At 48.3% G+C, this 18,334-nt stretch overlaps 1 protein-coding gene across 5 annotated transcripts in view; it reads right to left on the reverse strand.

Moving 5' to 3' along the window:
• The window catches only part of FUBP3 (far upstream element binding protein 3), a 51,332-nt gene that overhangs the window by 19,612 nt on the left and 13,386 nt on the right, over positions 1–18,334 (reverse strand). For 4 of the 5 annotated variants that reach the window (XM_065928244.1, XM_065928241.1, XM_065928245.1 and 1 more), the window contains 5 exons: positions 6,864–6,897; positions 4,486–4,535; positions 4,079–4,150; positions 2,598–2,655; positions 417–579 (listed from right to left, as the gene is read on the reverse strand). In XM_065928244.1, coding sequence (XP_065784316.1) covers positions 417–579; positions 2,598–2,655; positions 4,079–4,150; positions 4,486–4,535; positions 6,864–6,897 — 377 coding nt within the window. The remainder of the gene's footprint in view (positions 1–416; positions 580–2,597; positions 2,656–4,078; positions 4,151–4,485; positions 4,536–6,863; positions 6,898–18,334) is intronic. The other variant, XM_065928242.1, reaches the window with a different exon arrangement.

Genomic DNA, 18,334 nt, shown 5'->3' on the forward strand with positions numbered 1-18,334 from the left:
AATACTTTAGCTCATGACATCAGCGAGGCCAGCACCTCCCTGCTCTTACAGACGAGGACCCTGTGCCTTAGAGAAGTACACGACTGCATCTATGACCTGACAACTAATGAGCAGGAGTGCTGCTGGCTCTGGACACGGGATTTTCATCTGAGAGTCTCAACAGGGCTTCACTGCCACAGTGGATGCTGCCCGTTCAGGGGGACCCCAGGCCTTGGTCTCACAGCTGGCATCAAGCCTGGCCACAGTAGATATTCAGAACTGTGGAAGCCCCTGCGCAGAGGTTTTGGGGGGAGCTCTGCACCATGGTGCACAGCCAGCCCAGCTCAGGCAAGCCAGAGCCATGACAAAACCTCCCGAGCTGGAAGATGGAGGAAGTGAAGACCTCCGGAAGCACTGCTCGGCCAGGAGTCACGTACCTGCAACTGCTTTATCGTCTCCCCGCCTTTGCCGATGACCAGACCCACTTTTGACGCTGGGATGAGAATCTCCTGGATCGTGCTATTGCCGTCCGTTTCATTGTGAAAGCCGGGTCCGTTCCGACAGCGGTCCACAATCTGCCCCAGGAGCCGTTTGGCTTGTCTTTGGGAGGGAGAAGAACCACAAGAGAACCAATGGTTAAATAAATGCTCTGGGTGCCCAGGAAGGGACAAACAGCACCGGGGAAACACAAGAAGGGGTCAAGGCTGCCCTCCAGCCAGCTCCAGCTGTTGCCCCCACTACCCGGGAGGTCTCTGCCATCCGCCACGCTACTGGGCTGGAAGTTAAAAGCCACACACACCACAGGAGCAACGTCCCGCCACAGCCCCTCACGTCTGCCCTCTGCTTGCCCTTGTATCTCATGTGCATGCCACACACGTGCCTGTCTCCTATTCGAACGTCAGCGGCCCTGGTGGCAGAGCCTACCTTTGATCCCCCTGCGTCTCTCTGCGCCCCAGTCCAGCACAACCCTCCTCACAGAGCACACGCTCAATGGACGGTGGTTAAATAAGGGCAGAAGAGAAAGCAAGGAGAAGACGGGATGAAAGAAAGAAAGCAAGGGTTAGTAGTCATCATCTGAATCCTCAAACTCCGAATTTTTTCTCCATAACCAACCATACTGCTTGGGTGACTTTTCAACTAGGGCTAGGAGTCACCGGCTCAGTTTCAACGGTAGGGAAGAAATGGAGGCAGGGCCCCGGTGCAGCTGTATGGCCATATACACCTGCTTTGTGCTTTTCGGATTGTCAAGAGCCTGCATTTCCCCTGGAATTTTACGCTGATGTACCTGGAGACGGGGCGAGGGTGGGGTGAGGGGGGCTATAATGGTGAAATAGTACAAACCAGCCTACTGAGGTCCTCTGTTGGGCCAATTTCCTTTTCTGCACCAGAATCTCCCCTGGCTGTTATCTGCAGTGTTTATTCTTTGAATCACCACGTATGATCTATTTTGTGGTTCCTTTAATAGCTACTAAACAGGATGGCTGTACTGTGCACTGAAACAAAAAAAAACGGTTTTCTACTCAAGTTATAACCCCGCTGCCTCGACTGCTTGGGCAGAACAGGAAGCAGGAATGTTTAGAAGAGGAGGAAGAAGGAGAACGGCAGGAAATGGATGTTGCCTGTTGTAGTCCTGAGCCTTTGTGTAGAGTCAGCCGTGTGCATCTTCTCAGTTACAGCAGCTTTTTAATATTTTGCCTGTGTACTAGATTAACCTGCGTTGGAAGAAAAATGCCTTGACTCCAGCAAAAGCATCCTGCTTGCCCTCTAATGCACACCTGCCAGTGGTGTTTATTCTGGTTCACTGCTTGCAATGTTACAGCAGAACAAGAGAATTTAAACTCATCTAGGCTCCCTGAGAAAGGGAAACAATAAAACAGTCCTACCTACTGAGCCAGACATAATCTCGGCACCCCTGTCCCCAGACGTGACGCTGCTCAGTAGATGGAAAGAGGAGATGGAGCAGACGTGGGGTGAGTACCTCCCCCTTCCCAGGAGGTTCTGGGACTTAGGCGGCCCGCATCTGGTACAGGCCTCCGGGCCTGCATGTACCGGGAGAGCGAGGCTTGTCCTAAGGCTGCTCTAAGGGCCCCAAGAGGCAAAACATCCTCTGTCTGGTCCACAGGGCCCTCTGAGTGGGGCAGTGGCCACCAAGAGTAGACTCACTGGGTTCACAGGTATCAGAAGGGCGATGGGACCAGCCCTAGGCAAGAGACCTGATGGCCGGATACTCAAGGCTTCCCACAGTGAGAGGCTTAACTGATCCAAACCTGCTCAGGTAAAGGAGGTTATTAACAAGGAAGAAGTGAGTTAATGAGAGCATTCAGGCAGGATGAACGGACACTCTGGAGGACCTGCTTTAGGAAGTAGGTGTTATGACAGCTGTGAGAAATTCTGTAGGGTTTGGGAAAAAAAGGTGATACCTCATATGTTTAAGGTAACACAACAACTCCCCTGGCGTGGCAACCTCCCAGATCCTTCTCTAAGCAAGCATCTGCGTTTCATGGCCAGACTGTGGCACAGATCGACAGCGTTCAGCCACAATTCTGCCCTTCCATTTCTCCCCGGCTGGGGAAGGAGCAAGAAGAGTGAAAAGGAGAAAGTAAATAAAATAAACTTACTCAATACTTTCTGGGGTTCCGGTAAGTACACAGGGCCTCTCTGGAATCCCAGAACTCTCTACAAGAAGAACCAAGAAGACGAGGTGTGTTGGTGGGCAGCGGGCAACCGTGTGCCTTCGCCTCTGTGTACAGACTGTCTCTCGGGCTGGTTCCTACACCAGCCCCACAGAAGCCCTGGCTCCCAGAAGAACAGTCTGCTCCTACTTGTGGAAAGAATATGAAGCTGGGAGCTTCAGCCTGGACTCTCCAAACGAAAACAAGTACTGCAGGGGGCAGCAGGAAGGACGAAGCCGCGGGCTCTGCGCTGGTCCTAATCACCAGCCTCCACTTGGCACCTGACCCACGAGTGTGCTAGGAAGTGCCAGGGTCACTGAGCCCGGTGCTCCTCAGCCTGTCCGCCCGCAGAGGAGTCTAACGGGTACCTGCCGGCAGCGCTGAGGCATACTCATGTGGAGTTTAATGGTACGTACGTCAGAGTTATTACCAGTAGCCGCACAAATATTCCAAGGGAACAGTGACATCCATGTGGAATTGGTTCTGGGCCGTTTTTGACAAGAGAGGGTTCTGGGCCATTTGACAACCTTACTTTCTAACACCACATAGGACACTTACTCTGTTCTTAAAAACAAACCTGCCCCGGGAGAGAGGTTCAAGGGGGAGGGGACAAATGTATACCTATGGCTGATTCATGGTGATGTACGGCAGAAACCAACACGACGTTGTAAAGCAGTTATCCTCCAGTTAAAAATAAACAAACAAGAAAAAAAACTGCCTCTGAAACTTCATAGTCAAAAAAATGACAGACAAACGGCTAACAGCAGTAACTGCCTTCGAGGCTCTGCAGAATATCTTTTAAAATGACAGACACTTCTGCCAGCACACGTCCCATAAATCCTGTCCTCTGCTGCGGAAAGCGGGCCAGCTTAGACGATGAAATTATAAATGAAAGTAACAACTCTTCTTCCTCAGTTTGTGTCTCTCCATCTCACGCGGTCAAGATGACCCCAGTGGGGAAGGTCCTGAGCTGAGCATCACACGTGCTCAGAGCCAAAGCCTCCAGCCGGCCCCTCTCCACAAAGGGCAGGGACCGGCGACCCCAGGGGAGCGGTGAGCAGACCCAGCAGTGAGCCCAGAGCACACCAGCACGCCTCCAGGCCCCACGCTGCCTGACATCACATTCCAGGGTGGAAGACAGAGGTCTGAGACCAGCAGGTGTTCGGGAGGGACCACACCGGGCCCAGAGCTGCAGAGGGGTCTGTCTCCCCAGAGGCCAGACGGGCGGCTTCGCCGGGACCTGCTTCTGCTCTGGTTTTTCTGGTTCTCACCTGGGAGGCCAGCTCCATTGCAGGGAAAACAGCCACTGCATATACTTACCAAGCCCCTGATTCCTAAGCAATAGACAGAGGTACTACGTCTAAAAAACTTTATAATGAAGACTTCGTTTCTACCACACTGAGATCTATGAAAAAAGCAGCCCTTACCTGAGGCAATCTGAATTTTGCAACCCGATTCTGCTTGAATCCGTGAGATCTGCTCACCTCCCCGGCCGATAACTGAAACAAATGAAACGGTCAGAATATGCCCCTTATTCCACATTTAACCATGCATGGATGACTTCATTAACACTTGGCTCATGGCACAAGAAACCAGTGAGCCCACAGAACTTGTGCGTGAAACACAGCAGACAAGAAAAGGTACCCCAGCTGAAGTTGGGGGGAGCCCATGGCCTAACATCCCCCGCCCCCCCGCCCCGCGTGGAGTCCCACTTTGGAGCTCTGAAGAATGCAGTGTGCAAAGCATTCTACTACAGGTGACAGACACGCCAAGGGGATTACAATGAATATGAGGGACAGGAATCAGGGAAAAAGTAGGTAACATGGATACTTACTAAATCCAACCATTTTATCAGGCACTTTGAATTCTTCTGTTATTACTGCCCTAAAAACAAAGAACATTTTGGAAAAATACACAGAATAAAGAATTCTGCAATCATTTTCAGCTCCCCAAACTTCCCATATTGGCAATCTTAGAGGACAGAGGCGTCAAATAAATCATGCCAATATGGCCAACAAGTCTACAACCATCTGCAAAGGTAATCCCCCTAAAGACCCCTTTGATCACTCTGTGCAAAGACCCAAGCCTCCCCTTTCCCTATGTCAGAGCAAGAAACCTCTTTCATGAAATCATCAGCTCCAGTAACAACTGACTTTTCTTTCTACAGTTACCCTCAGCAATGCTGAGCACCTGAAGGTCCTCTGAGGCATGGGGCATGCTTAGCCTCCGATTCTGGTCTCCCAGATGAAGAGAGACAGCTACTTGTCAACAGTCCTCGTTTCCCCATCGTCTTACTGCTTTCTGGCTACCCTCTAATTTATCTGCCTCTTGAGATGAGACGTCCCAAATGGAACCAGTGTCCTGCTGAGGCCTAATTGGTGCTGACCAGTACAGAACGATTACCTTGCTTATTCCGCAAGGGACTTCTGTGAAATGCGACCCCATCCATTCTGTGCCTTTTTAAAAAAAAGAACAACTGCTGCCCTGGTTCTTTCAAACAGCTCTTCAGATTCTGCCATATAGTGTGTTGTGGACAATATCCAATTTGCCCAGCACCCCAGAAAGCAATTAAATCTAAACATTTACCTTAGGAGGAAAACTAAATGCAAGTAGTTTAAAAGAAAAAAAAAAGGAAGCACTTTCAAACCTCCCTCACACAGCTGGATCTTTACCCATCACGTAAAGCACCGGATCCAGCGCATGTTCTCAGGGAAGGCGCAGCACTTAGAAGAGACGTGGCAGCAAAAACAGCGCTGCCGCCAGAGCCCACGGGCTTCTCGTGCTTTCGTCCTCACGCTACACACACACGAGGCTTCTCTACAACCCTGGGGACACGTGAATTCACACCCAGGGGAATCCCTGGCATCCTCAGCAGTAAGGCTGTAAACGTTAATGCCAGGCCTCAGTTGGCCTGAATGGTCCACCGGACCAGGGGCCAAGGGCCCTGCTGGGACATCTCCTGGTGGCGAAGGGTCTCTGTGCTCCTGGACGCGGAGCCACTGGGCTGCTGTTTGCACGTGCAGCAGCAGGCTGTCTACTCTCAGGAGACAGTCCTGGGGAATTCACTAGAAGGCATTCAGCGCCAGCCCCACTCAAACACTCAGGCAGCTCCTCGGCTCGCAGAAACAATTTTAGCAGACTGTCTCTGAGGGAAAAATGTAGTTAAGATGAGCTGCCCTGGGCTTCCGGGAACATAAGGCCTTATTATAAACCCAAGGCTGAAATTGCTCTAAGGCACAAAGTATAAATGTCTTGCAAAGTAAAATCCTGACGAACTACGGCTTTATAGGAAAGTTACATGTGATGCTAACACAACCTCAGTTAAATGACTGTATTTCAATTCATTAAAACAAACAAACGAAGCAAATAAAGAAACAACAAAAAAGTCACGAGGAAGTGCCTGGTGATTGTAGAAACTCCTGAACATGCAGAGAATACAAGAGGCTGTAACTGTAGCACCATGCTGAAGGTTAAGGATGATATGTTACAGTAACAAATATGCAGCTCACAACCTCACCCCTGAGGGAGGAGAAGGCGTCCCCTGTGGCTTTCCTGTATATTTTGTTCTTTTAGAAGGGTAACACTGTGACCAAAAATATCCTGTCTTACAGACTGGCCTTTTTAAAGCCCACAGGTCTCTGTATCTCTCTAAATCCTCAATGCTTATGGGAAAATGGTGGGGGGAAACTGAGGAAGGGAAATCAACAGGGCACCCATCCAAGGTTCTGGGGTGAGCCTTCCAACTAGGGTGGGGGCACCCAGGCTTCCACATTCTGGGCCGACTCCTGGAGCAACGCGAGCTCCATCTTGGGAAAGCCCAAGCAAGTCACACTTCTTTAGCATGGCTTTTCTCAGGCAAAGAGGTGAATGAGTCACAGAACATGGGGAAAACCATCAAAGCAGGAGGACAATTTTCTCATTCTCTACTTTTAAATTCAACATATGTGGGCAGAAAGAGCAGCTTCAAAATCCCAGAAGTCTTTTCAGTTCAGTTTTACAATAATGGTTGATTTTTAATACCAAGTATCAGTTTATCCCTTCAGCTTACACTGTCTTGAAAAGGGCTACAAAAAAAGTTGAGTCTTAAAAAGAAATCTAGCCCATGGTTTTTCACACTCTCAACCTCTGACTTTCTAACACTCTAGTACAGATGGTGGATCAATAAACAATTAGAAATGATCAATAAATAATAAAACATAACCCACTGCTTACCTTTGATGTACCAAGGCCCCTAACTGGTTACCTACTGTGGCAAAGAGAAAGAGAAAAGAAAAATCAAAGCATTAGCACGGATAAACTAACTTCATCCTTACACGACTTCTTACCATTTCAGAGGGAAAAAAAAAAGAAAGGCAGAAGGAAAGCAAACAGTAATTTAGGCTCAGTGGCTGAAATGAATGCGTTACATGATATGAAACAGGAGGGGATGTCGTGATCAACAGTCTCTAACCCAGTGTCCAGCTGAACGCAGGATAAGAAATTGATCTGTGTGTCCACATGCTGAGCAGTCTGGGAGAAAATCCTGCTCACTAAATCCCTCTCACTTCCTACCTCCCTCCCGCTTGGGATCCAAACTCAATGAAAAAAATGGCCAGGGTCCCTTCTTTCCCTTTTAAAAACAAATGAGAAGATTTAACCTCCTAGTTCGGAAGCATTGTTAAGGACTGCTCTGTGGCAGCTGCAGTTGCTAAGAACGTGCACATATGTTCCTGCTGGCCATGCCACGGGGCATCCCCCCGACCCTCCCTACCCTCTCGAGAGCATAAGCATCTCAAGGAGAGGAATGAGGAGCTGGCCTCCTCCCTTCTCGGGCCCCTGTGCTGAGCCACCCTTGCAGTCCAGATGCCGTGGACGCTAGGAGTGAGCAACTGTCTTTCAAGCCCATTTCACAGAGACGACACTGCCCAGCGGGCTCTAATTATGAAAACCAAGCCTGCAGTTACACTCCCACAATGCCACCTCAGCCACGCTTCGTGTTCATTTCTCCTCCTTCAGCTACTGATGAGTCTCTCCACCAGACATCAGCAAAAAGTGAATCTGCGGTATTTCTCTTTGGAAAATGCAGCCTGGGAAACACATTCAGCAGACAACGAAAAAGTATAAATCTCAACTGCATCAGGAGGAACTGAATGAATCTTACAAAATGCTAAGAAGAGCATTCAAAAATATGTCTCCTGGCAAAGTTATAAGGACAGATCCACGCTAAGTGGGGAAGAATCAATTACATCAGCCTCAGAACAAAGAGGAACATGTCTGACATCTGAAATCTAGGGCTCCAACAGCTCTTCTTTCTGTTTGAACTTAACCCTGTCATTCTCGGACTGCAGAGGAGCTGGTCGTAAAACCACCAAGGAAAAGAAACCAGATCGTGATGTTTTAAAAGGAGAAGAGAAAGCCTGGAGAAATAACACAGCAAAAAAGTACAGAAAGCTACTGAGTCAATATACCACATTTCTCCTTGATCAATGGCACAGTAATGGTCTACAGCCAAAACACTGACCTTATATACTATTACCCTGCTTATCTCAAAGATAATGGCGTTGTTTTTTATCAACTCTTAAAAATTTTCTTTCTGTGCTTCCAGTCTGAATATGACAAGTGCCTTCGCTCCGCACACACTGTGTCCACACTTCCTATTCCATGTGAAAAGTGGACAAGCACCAGCTTGAGAAAAGGCTCGTCGTCACCCACTCAGGCCCTGGACACTGTGAGAGAGGATCGCCCACAGCAAAGGCAGCACGCGTGAAGCCAACACGCGCAAGGAGAAGGCCCACGACAGACTGCCGCTGAGTCTGGTCACCTGTTCCTATTCAAGGGTCACGCTCAGCTTCCCTGCTCACAGTCGTTCTAGGGGTAAAGAAACCAGTGAGGACAGAGAAACTGCAATGTCTTGAAGCGATGCAGACACCAAAGGGCGGGTACGAGTCCCTGCTTGGGGCAACGCGGCCGGACCTTGGCTGAGGGTCTGCCACGCTATCTGGTAAGACGTGTCAGGAGCCCGATGATCTATCGACGCTTCAGCTAGAAAAGCCGGCAGTAACATAGTAAAGGGTAACACTGCCATAGAGGACTTCATGAGATTCAGGAGAACGTGTGGAGGGCTCCTGGTCAAAAGCCATTTGAAATTTTGTTCTCATCAAAAAAAGAAAATTCCTTTTTGTTGGCAAAGTATGTGTCACGGTTGTCACGCACACCATATCATTTCTGACAGCCAACTGCTCCGGCAACACGTGGAGGTGCTTAGAGATGGAAAATGTGAGGCGTGCACTGTCATCCCATGAACGGGCGGGCTGCTGGGGGCCCCCCACCGAAGAGTGAAATCAAATTCAAATCCACACCCAAGCCTGTAAGCTGCTGGACTCTTTATTCAACAGCACAGATCGCCTCTCTCCTCCACGCAAATGCAACAGCTCGAGGAGGAAAAGTGTGATTTGAAGTTTCACTCTCTTCTGAAACATTCCCATTTGGTGCCTAAAAATGAAACCCAGCAGTTAGGTAAGGGACACTGGCCACACTCATATGGCAAACAAATAGAGGGGGGCTTCTCTCCGTCTTCAGGATGAACAGGGTCAGACGAGGGAGGCATATGGGGATGCCGAGCAAGCTCGATTATGCAATTACAGTCATTTTACTGTAAAAAAGGAAAAATGCTGAATAAAATCAGTTCTACTTCCTCTTAATGGCACCTGCTGGTCAACCATGGTTCATCTGGCCTCCAAACTTCCTGGCACACGTGTGCAGGTACACACTCAGGTGTGGATCTCCTTTACCCTACACGCTATACAATGGAACGCCACCTGGGCGATGGAAAAGACGAGCTTCCCAGAGAAAACATCCACGAGAAAAAACAATAAGAGAAATCCTTTCTGGAGAGTCATCCCCTGCCAATTTCAATCATGATCTTTGGAAAAAATAAGGCACTGGACTCATTTTTTCACCTTAGAGAGAAGGAAAAATAGTCTCCATTCACCGCCCCGCTCCCACCCTGACCTGCTCCAAAAAATGCTACCAAAATGTCAGCGCCCCCCCTCACCCCGCCACCTTGCTTCAAAACAGCCCAAGGGGCCAAGCAACCAGCATCGCCTCTAACACTGGAAACACGCACAAACAGCAGTGGACCCGGGAAGGTGAGAGGGCAGGTCAGAGAGGATGTGCCCACAGTGCCACCGTGACCGGCAAAGTAAACAACCAACCAACCAGCCCTTCCTCTTCGGCCTCAGCATGCCACCCTGCGCCTGGGCTTGGATTCCCAGCTCCGCAACTCTGACCAGCGCCCTTCTGAGCCCAGTTAAGGTCAGCACACCAGCAGTTAGCTGTGGCCACTTCTGCGGTTTCCAAAGCACTTTCCAAAAGCTCTTCTCCCCAGGACAGCACAAAGGCTTCCTGTGTTCTGATGCAGCAGCTCATGCCCTAGGCCCCACAACACACTGACAGGCTAAATTCAGCTGAGAGTCCCTAGGCAAGTAACCTGTTACTAATTTGATACTACTATCTAAACAGTGAGAGTAAATCCAAGTTTATCTCAATAATGTCACTCTCAGCTGCAGCTGAATGTGCTCCGTGACGGGGAAGGCCCACCGCTAGTCTCCAAGGGGGCTTGTCTAGGTGCCTCCCCGGCAGAAACCCATTCAGTCCCACAGCACCCTGGGAGGCAGAGGCTGTCTCTGCCAGTCTCATCTGACTGACGGAGATGCCTCAGAACAGGGCACAGGTGCGCGAATGCCTGTCCCAGGTGACCCCCGCACCGTCTTTCGGTGTTGGGCACCACGCTGGGTCTTGGGCATAAAAAGGTGAGCAAGGTCATACTTGCCTTCAAGAAGTTTAGAGTCCGTCTTCCCTGGTGGTTCAGTGGTTAAGAATCTGCCTGCTAATGCGGGGGACATGGGTTTGACCCCTGATCCAGGAAGATTTCACATGCCCTGGGGCAACTAAGCCCGTGTGCCAGGACTACTGAGCCCGAGCTCTAGAGCCCGCGAGCCACAACAAAAGCCACCACAGTGGGACGCCTGGGCACAGCTCCTGGAGGGCAGCCCCTGCTCTCTGCAACCAGAGAAAGCCCGAGCACATCAACGAGGACCCACAGAGCCACAATAAACCAGCTGAGTCCAGCGAGGAAAGCAGAAGGCTCCACAATGAGCAGCAGCTACCCCAGTCTCCAGGGGTACCTGCACCCCTCCCCAGCGCCAGAGCCCAGCCAGGGGTCTCTGGAAGGAAACGAAGAGGAAAAATAAAGTGTGCGATGCTTATATAGCACCATGGCTTACTTTCATTTCATCCAGCAGTAAAGAAATGAGTTTGGGGGGCACAACCAATTTTATTAAAAAATGAAATAGAAAACAGATGGGACCATATATGGATACACATTTGGCATATGTATTTCATAAACTTTTTATTTTTAAAAAAGGGGCCATATATAGATATACATTTGGGATATGTATTTAATAAGCTTTGTATTAACACAGTTACACGCGTGTTTTAGTGAGCGTGCAGAGACTGGTTCTGATGGCAACATGGAGCCCACACCCCTTGCGTTGGCAGGTGGATTCTCAACCACTGAAGGGAAGGCCCACGGACTCACCCCTTTGGAGGCGTGTGAGGACTTTGCCACTCCTGGTGATGAGCCATCAAAAACTAAAGAAGGGTGCTGGCAGAAAGGGCGTGGAAAGGGGAAGGTCCCACGGGGCGTCCCCAGCAGACACGATTCTCAGACAGCCATCCGTTGAAGGGCAGAGTGTGCACAGAGGTGCAAGAGCTGGAGGAGGATCCGTGTGCTCAACATCACTCATTATCAGAGAAATGCAAATCAAAACCACAATGAGGTACCATTACACGCCAGTCAGGATGGCTGCTATCCAAAAGTCTACAAGCAATAAATGCTGGAGAGGGTGTGGAGAAAAGGGAACCCTCTTACACTGTTGGTGGGAATGCAAACTAGTACAGCCACTATGGAAAACAGTGTGGAGATTTCTTAAAAAACTGGAAATAGAACTACCATATGACCCAGCAATACCACTTCTGGGCATACACACTGAGGAATCCAGATCTGAAAGAGACACGTGCACCCCAATGTTCATCGCAGCACTGTTTATAATAGCCAGGACATGGAAGCAACCTAGATGCCCATCAGCAGATGAATGGATAAGGAAGCTGTGGTACATATACACCATGGAATATTACTCAGCCGTTAAAAAGAATTCATTTGAATCAGTTCTAATGAGATGGATGAAACTGGAGCCCATTATACAGAGTGAAGTAAGCCAGAAAGATAAAGAACATTACAGTATACTAACACATATATACGGAATTTAGATAGATGGTAGCGATAACCCTATATGCAAAACAGAAAAAGAGACACAGAAGTACAGAACAGACTTTTGAACTCTGTGGGAGAAGGTGAGGGTGGGATGTTTCGAAAAAACAGCATGCATATTATCTGTGGTGAAACAGACCACCAGCCCAGGTGGGAGGCATGAGTCAAGTGCTCGGGCCTGTTGGGCTGGGAAGATCCAGAGGAATCGGGTGGAGAGGGAGGTGGGATGGGAGACCAGGATGGGGAATACGTGTAACTCTATGGCTGATTCATATCAATGTATGACAAAACTCCCTGAAAAATAAAAAAAAAATAATTAAAAAAAAAAAAAAATGGGCAGAAGACCTACATAGACATTTGTCCAAAGAAGACATAGTGAAAGTGAGAGTCACTCAGTAGTGTCCAACTCTTTGCAACCTCATGGACTATCTAGTCCATGGAATTATCCAGGCCAGAATACTGGAGTGGGTAGCTCTTCCCTTCTCCAGGGGATCTTCCCAACCCAGGGACTGAACCCAGGTCTTCCGCATTGCAGGCGGATTCTTCACCAACTGAGCTATGAGGGAAGCCCAAAGAAGACATACAGATGGACAATATGAAAAGTTGGACAACATGAAAAGATGCTTAACATCACTAATTATTAGAGAAATGCAAATTGTAATCATAATGAGGTATTACCTCATACCAGTCAGAATGGCCCTCATTAGAAAGTCTACAAATAATAAATGCTGGAGAGGGTGTGGAGAAAAGGGAACACTCTCTTAAACTGTTGTTGGAAATGAATTGGTGCAGCCATTAATGAAAAAAGTATGGAAATTCCTTAAAAAACTAAAACTAGAGCTAATATATGATCCTGCAATCCTGCTCCTGGGCATATATCCAGAAAAGACAAAAGCTCTAATTTGAAAAGATAATGGACCCAATGTTCATAGCAGCACTGCTTACAATAGCTAAGATATGGAAACAACTTAAATGCCCAACAACTGTTGATTGGCTTAAGAAGATGTTGTGTATATATATATGTGTGTGTGTGTGTATATATATATATATGTATACACACATACAACATGGGATATTACTCGGCCATAAAAAGGAATGAAATAATGTCATTTGCAACAACATGGATGAACCTAGAGATGATCATACTAAGTGGAGTAAGTCAGACAGAGAAAGACAAATAATATGGGATATCACTTATATGTGGAATAAAAAATAATACAAATAAATCTATATACAAAACAGAAACAAACTAATAGGCATAGAAAACAAGCTTATAGTTACCAAAGAGGAAGTGGGAGGGAAAAATTAGGAACATGAGATTAACAGATACAAACTATTATATTAAAAGTAGATAAGCAACAAAGATTTACTGTATAGTACAGGGAATTATATTCAGTATATTGTCACAACCTATAATGACACCAAAATGAAATATGAAAAAAAGCAACTGAATTACTTTACTGTACACCTGGAACAAAAACTAATACAATATTGCAAATCAACTATATTTCAATTAAAGAAAAAGAGAAAGGGAGGACAGTTTCCTCCATCATGGGCCTCAACAGGCTCTCAACAAAATTTTTTTCCTTAAATGACTTAATCTGTAGGTTATTTCATGAGAAAATATCTTGATTCAAACAACTTTGTTACTTTATCTGTTATTTCTTCTTAGAGAACTTGAGTGACCTCCTTCATACAGTAATGATAATGTTGGTGATTTCATTAATTCACCTTTAGGGTGAAGACAGTACCTGGGAAGATAAAGCGGAAAAATGGAAAGAAACTAACATTTTGGTGTCACTATTGTAGCCCCTGGATCAACCCTTGCTTAAAGCTTGAACTGGAATTTTCATTTACATGAGCCAATGCATCACCTTTATTGTATAAGGCAGAGGTGGATTTTGTTTACTTGCAGTTAAAAGCATCCTAATGATAATATTTCTATTTAGAGTATAACTTGAACATGTGACTTCTAGCCAATAAGTGTTAGAAGAAGCTGTGTCTGACACTTTGTGACCCTCTTGACTGTAGCCCTCCAGACTCCTCTGTCCATGGGGTTCTCCAGGCAAGAATACGGGAGTGGGTTGCCATGCCCTTCTCCAGGGGATCTTCCCTACCCAGGAATTGAACCCATGTCTCTTATGTCTCCTGCATTGGCAGGTGGGTTCTTGACTACTAGTGCCACCTGGAAAACCCCTTTTAATTTATTATCACAAAAGTAAAAGTGGAGTTTATTATTTGGCAGAGCAAACAGTAAATACACTATTTTGCTTTTGAGATGAAAACAAAGACTGAAATGCATTAAATAAATTCAGTGACAATTAAAAAAAAAAAAAAACTAAAGAAGGGTGCTGGCAGAAAGGGCGTGGAAAGGGGAAGGTCCCACGGGGCGTCCCCAGCAGACACGATTCTCAGACAGCCGTCCGTTGAAGGGCAGAGTGTGCACAGAGGTGCAAGAGCTGGAGGAGGATCCGTGAGCCTGTCCACGCCCACCCACCCTGGGCGGATGTCACGCACCCCGGCCTGAGGACTACTGCTTGACAACACCCCTAGTTTCTTCCCCTGCGACTCTTAGGAACCGAGTTTTAGTCTCGGCTCCTCATGCCTGCAGCGTCCACTATGACCCCCCATGTGAGGAAAATAGCAGTAGCTCCGAGGTACACGTTCCTCTCCTTCCAAAGTAGACACTCCCACCTGAGGTGGTGTGGGCAGGGGCAGAAGTCTAGACACCCTGGGCAGGCAGCTGCAAGAACCGGCCCTCACCACTCCCGAGTGAGCACAGACCTCTCAGCCCTCTTCTCTCTCTGAAAAGCCTGGAACCTCAAACAATCTTTCCTCCTCACTGTTTTTTCCTCCTTCTCCACAAGTGCTGGAATGAAACTTGGAAAAGACTACACACACACACACACACACACACACACACACTGTAAATGATTCATTTGGTAGTGCACCTAAGAATTCTCCTTCCTTCACTCCACACAAGGAGCAGACATGGTGGTGAATCTAAAATGGTCTTACAAAAGTACCAGAGGTAAATCTGTGATAGAAAAGGCAGGCATATTTTCAAAATCACTAGCATAGCACCCCCAGCCCCGCCCCTTGCAATGGCAGGAATGGTGCTTAACTTACCCCAGGTTCTAGTTCTGGTGCCACTCTTCACAGAAAAGACAGGGACAGTGTGTGGTCTGTTTCATTCAACTAAAAAAGCTCAGGGGGACATGAGGACCTAAACTATCCCAGGGTTAAAAACTTCGGTAAGATGCTCTCGTTGCCCCTAGAAACACGGAGGAGACAGTGGGAAGAGTGTCTCGTCCATCTGTCAGCCAGCTCCACAGAAATGTCAGAAATCACCTGCTTTCTCTGGCAGTCAAGAGTTGGATAGTGGAACCTGAGACAGGGAGGTTTAAGGAAATGAGGGAGGGGGATTCCCCCGTACCCCTTCCTAACTGAGGATTAAGCAAGTGTCAGAGTTAATTATTTGACAAGGCTGGCCAGAGGGGGGCCAGCTTCCCATTCTTGTAAACAACCAGTTACGGGGACACAGTCCTGCTCACTTGTTTACGTGCGGTCTAAGTGCTTTCGAGTGCCAATGGCAGAGCTCAGTGAGGGGGTCAGAGACCCTATGTATGGCCTACAAGCCTGAGAAAAAGTTTGCCAACTTCTGATGTAGATTAAACTACTATCTGCAATTCTAAATCACTTAGCTAGTTCTGTTCTCTTAAATTTGGAGTTTACTCTTCACAAAATTTCCTACGTGCTCATCACAGAATACACAGAGGGAGAACTTGGACATGGAGCGTTTACTCATTGCAGGGGCGAGGCAGGGAAATCAAGAAACCATCTCTCTGACCATGGCGTGCGGAATCTGGAAGGAGCAGGAGGCGACAGTCTCTGCCTCCTGAAGAACACATACGGGACAAGCCCCAGGAAGAGGACAGGTGAGCTGCTGTGGAAGGTCAGGGCAGAGCGCCATCTCTGACGCCCTCCTGAGGCAGGCGTGTGAAAATGGGAGGAAGCGGGGGAACAGGGCTGGGAGAAACCAAAGCGGCGAGGTGGCGCCTGAGCAGGGCGCTGACCAGAGTCACAGGTGAGGAGGGAGACAGGGTTCCAGGAGGAAGCCACGGCGGGTCTGAGACTGAGGAGTCAGCTAGGTAAAGAGAAGACCCGCGAGGAGGTGGCCGCAAGGTGCAGAACGGGGGAGCGGGCCTAGAGCGCAGGAGGCGGGGGTCACGTTAGGAAGGGCTGGGTCCCAGGTTACCGGAAGCTGCCACGACTCTCACACCAGATAGAACTGGTTCCGAGAGTCCAACGGAAGCCTGAAGAAGGTACTGAATGGGAACGCAGTCCCACGGAGACCCACAGGGCCCTTTCCGAATGAGTAGGCGCGCCTCAAAGACCGCGAGAAAGCGTGGGTGCCACGACAGATGTTCAGAGTTTAAAGGACCCAGCCCAAAGCTGGAGGACGGCAGAGCGCTGCGCCGCCCAGGCCGCGGGGCGCCCAGGCCGCGGGGCGGCCGCAGACCGAGGCCGGCCCTGGGAGCTGGGCGTGAAGCTCTTGGGCTCCAAGTGGCCCCTGAACCGGCAGTCTGACGGACAACTCCAAACTGCCTTGGAACACAACGACCCCAGATCGCTTTCTGCATCAGGAACCAGCCTTTCCTTCTGTTTTACTGCCAAGCACTGTTAAAATCTCCCCATTCATTCATGAGCTTGCATATCCCAACGTCCCGAATTAGCCCTATGTTGAGGTTGTTTCTGGTTGACTCACCAGTTGCAGTACTTTTAAACAGACCCAAGTAACACCTCCAAAAAACCTCCAGGGGACTGCACTTTAACCTCCTAAAGGTCAAAGAACCCGGCTCCACAGGAAAGTTAGCAAGTTCACACTGCTGAAGCGATCTGCTGAACTTCCGTCAAAAAATGTCCGAGCCAAACCAAGCAAACAAGGAAACTGCGAAGTCCTGGGAAATCTTTATGGCTGAGGAAAAAGGGCCGGGATTCCTGCCTGTTGCTCACCTCTGCTTTTCCAGCTTTCACCTCACAAAACAGTGAGACTGTGATCCTTAGAAAGCCACCTGATAAACATGAGCATCTCTTTCCATGACGGGCTGTTTATTCACATATTTGTTCATGAGGAGAGAACAGGCCCAGTGACCTCAGCCCTGTCAGGGGACAACTGACAAGAGGCTGGGCAGGCCCCAGATGCCCAACTCTCCCTATGCTCCACAGCACATCTCAAATTCTACAGAGACCAACTTGGGGGAAAAAAATCTGCTATCTAAACAGAAGAGAGGATTAATTTTATCAAATCACAATGCTGAGGGAAATTTCTTGTAGTTCAAAATACAGTGTGCTGTTGTGGTAAGAGACACAGGCCTGTGGGTGATGAAGACCCAGGCCCAGGTGAAAAGGTACTGTCTCAGTTCTTCCCTGCTAAAAGTAGACTTAACACTTTGGAGGAGGAGAGAAACTGCATTCATTCTCTGATCACAAGAACTGAGTCCCCCAAAGGCAGACATGCAAAAAATTATGGTTCTCAAAAGAGGTAACGATGTACAAATAATAATGAACTGGAGTCTCAAGTGAGAGTCCGGACTTGCTGGTGACTTACTAGCTACATTCTTCCAAAAGGATGTGCAAAGGATTGCATGCATGCACGCTCAGTTGCGTCCGACTTTGCAACCCTATGGACTGTAGCTTGCCAGGCTCCTCTGTCCATGGGATTCTCCAGTGAAGAATACTGGAGTGGTTGCCATTTCCTACTCCAGGGGATCTTCCTAATCCAGGGATTGAACCTTTATCTCTTACTGGGAGAAAAAAAGTCTGCAAGATGCCAAAGGTTCCATTTGCAAATTTTTAGGCCCTCATTAGGCAAAGGACATAGCCATACTATCCTCTGTAAGCACAAGTGTTACACTTGAACACCATGCAGTGGGTGAAAACAAGGCTGAGAGCTGTGGAACGCATTGATCTCCATTTCTGGAAATGGTGGCCTGATAGGCACTGTCCATTAACGATACATATGCTCAGAGTCAGACACGTGGTGTTATTTCTACACTGATGTCCTGTAAGGGAAACTGAAACATAGTGCCCCAAAAAGGTAGAAAAGGTTACTCTGCACGACAGCTTTCCGCTAAGGCAAAAATGCAGACAATGAAATCACTCATATTTAGTCTAAGACAGCACTGATTCCAATCAAACGTCAGACGACCATAGCATACTGTTTCCGAAGTGGAAGTGGAGCTGCTCAGTCGTGTCCGACTCTTCGTGACCCCACGGACTGTAGCCCACCAGGCTCCTCTGTCCATAGGACTTCCCAGGCAAGAGTACTGGAGTGGATTGCCATTTCCTTCTCCAGGGGATCTTCCCGACC

The sequence above is a fragment of the Muntiacus reevesi genome, chromosome 3 (assembly GCF_963930625.1).
Source record: "Muntiacus reevesi chromosome 3, mMunRee1.1, whole genome shotgun sequence".
Taxonomy (NCBI): Eukaryota; Metazoa; Chordata; class Mammalia; order Artiodactyla; family Cervidae; genus Muntiacus; species Muntiacus reevesi.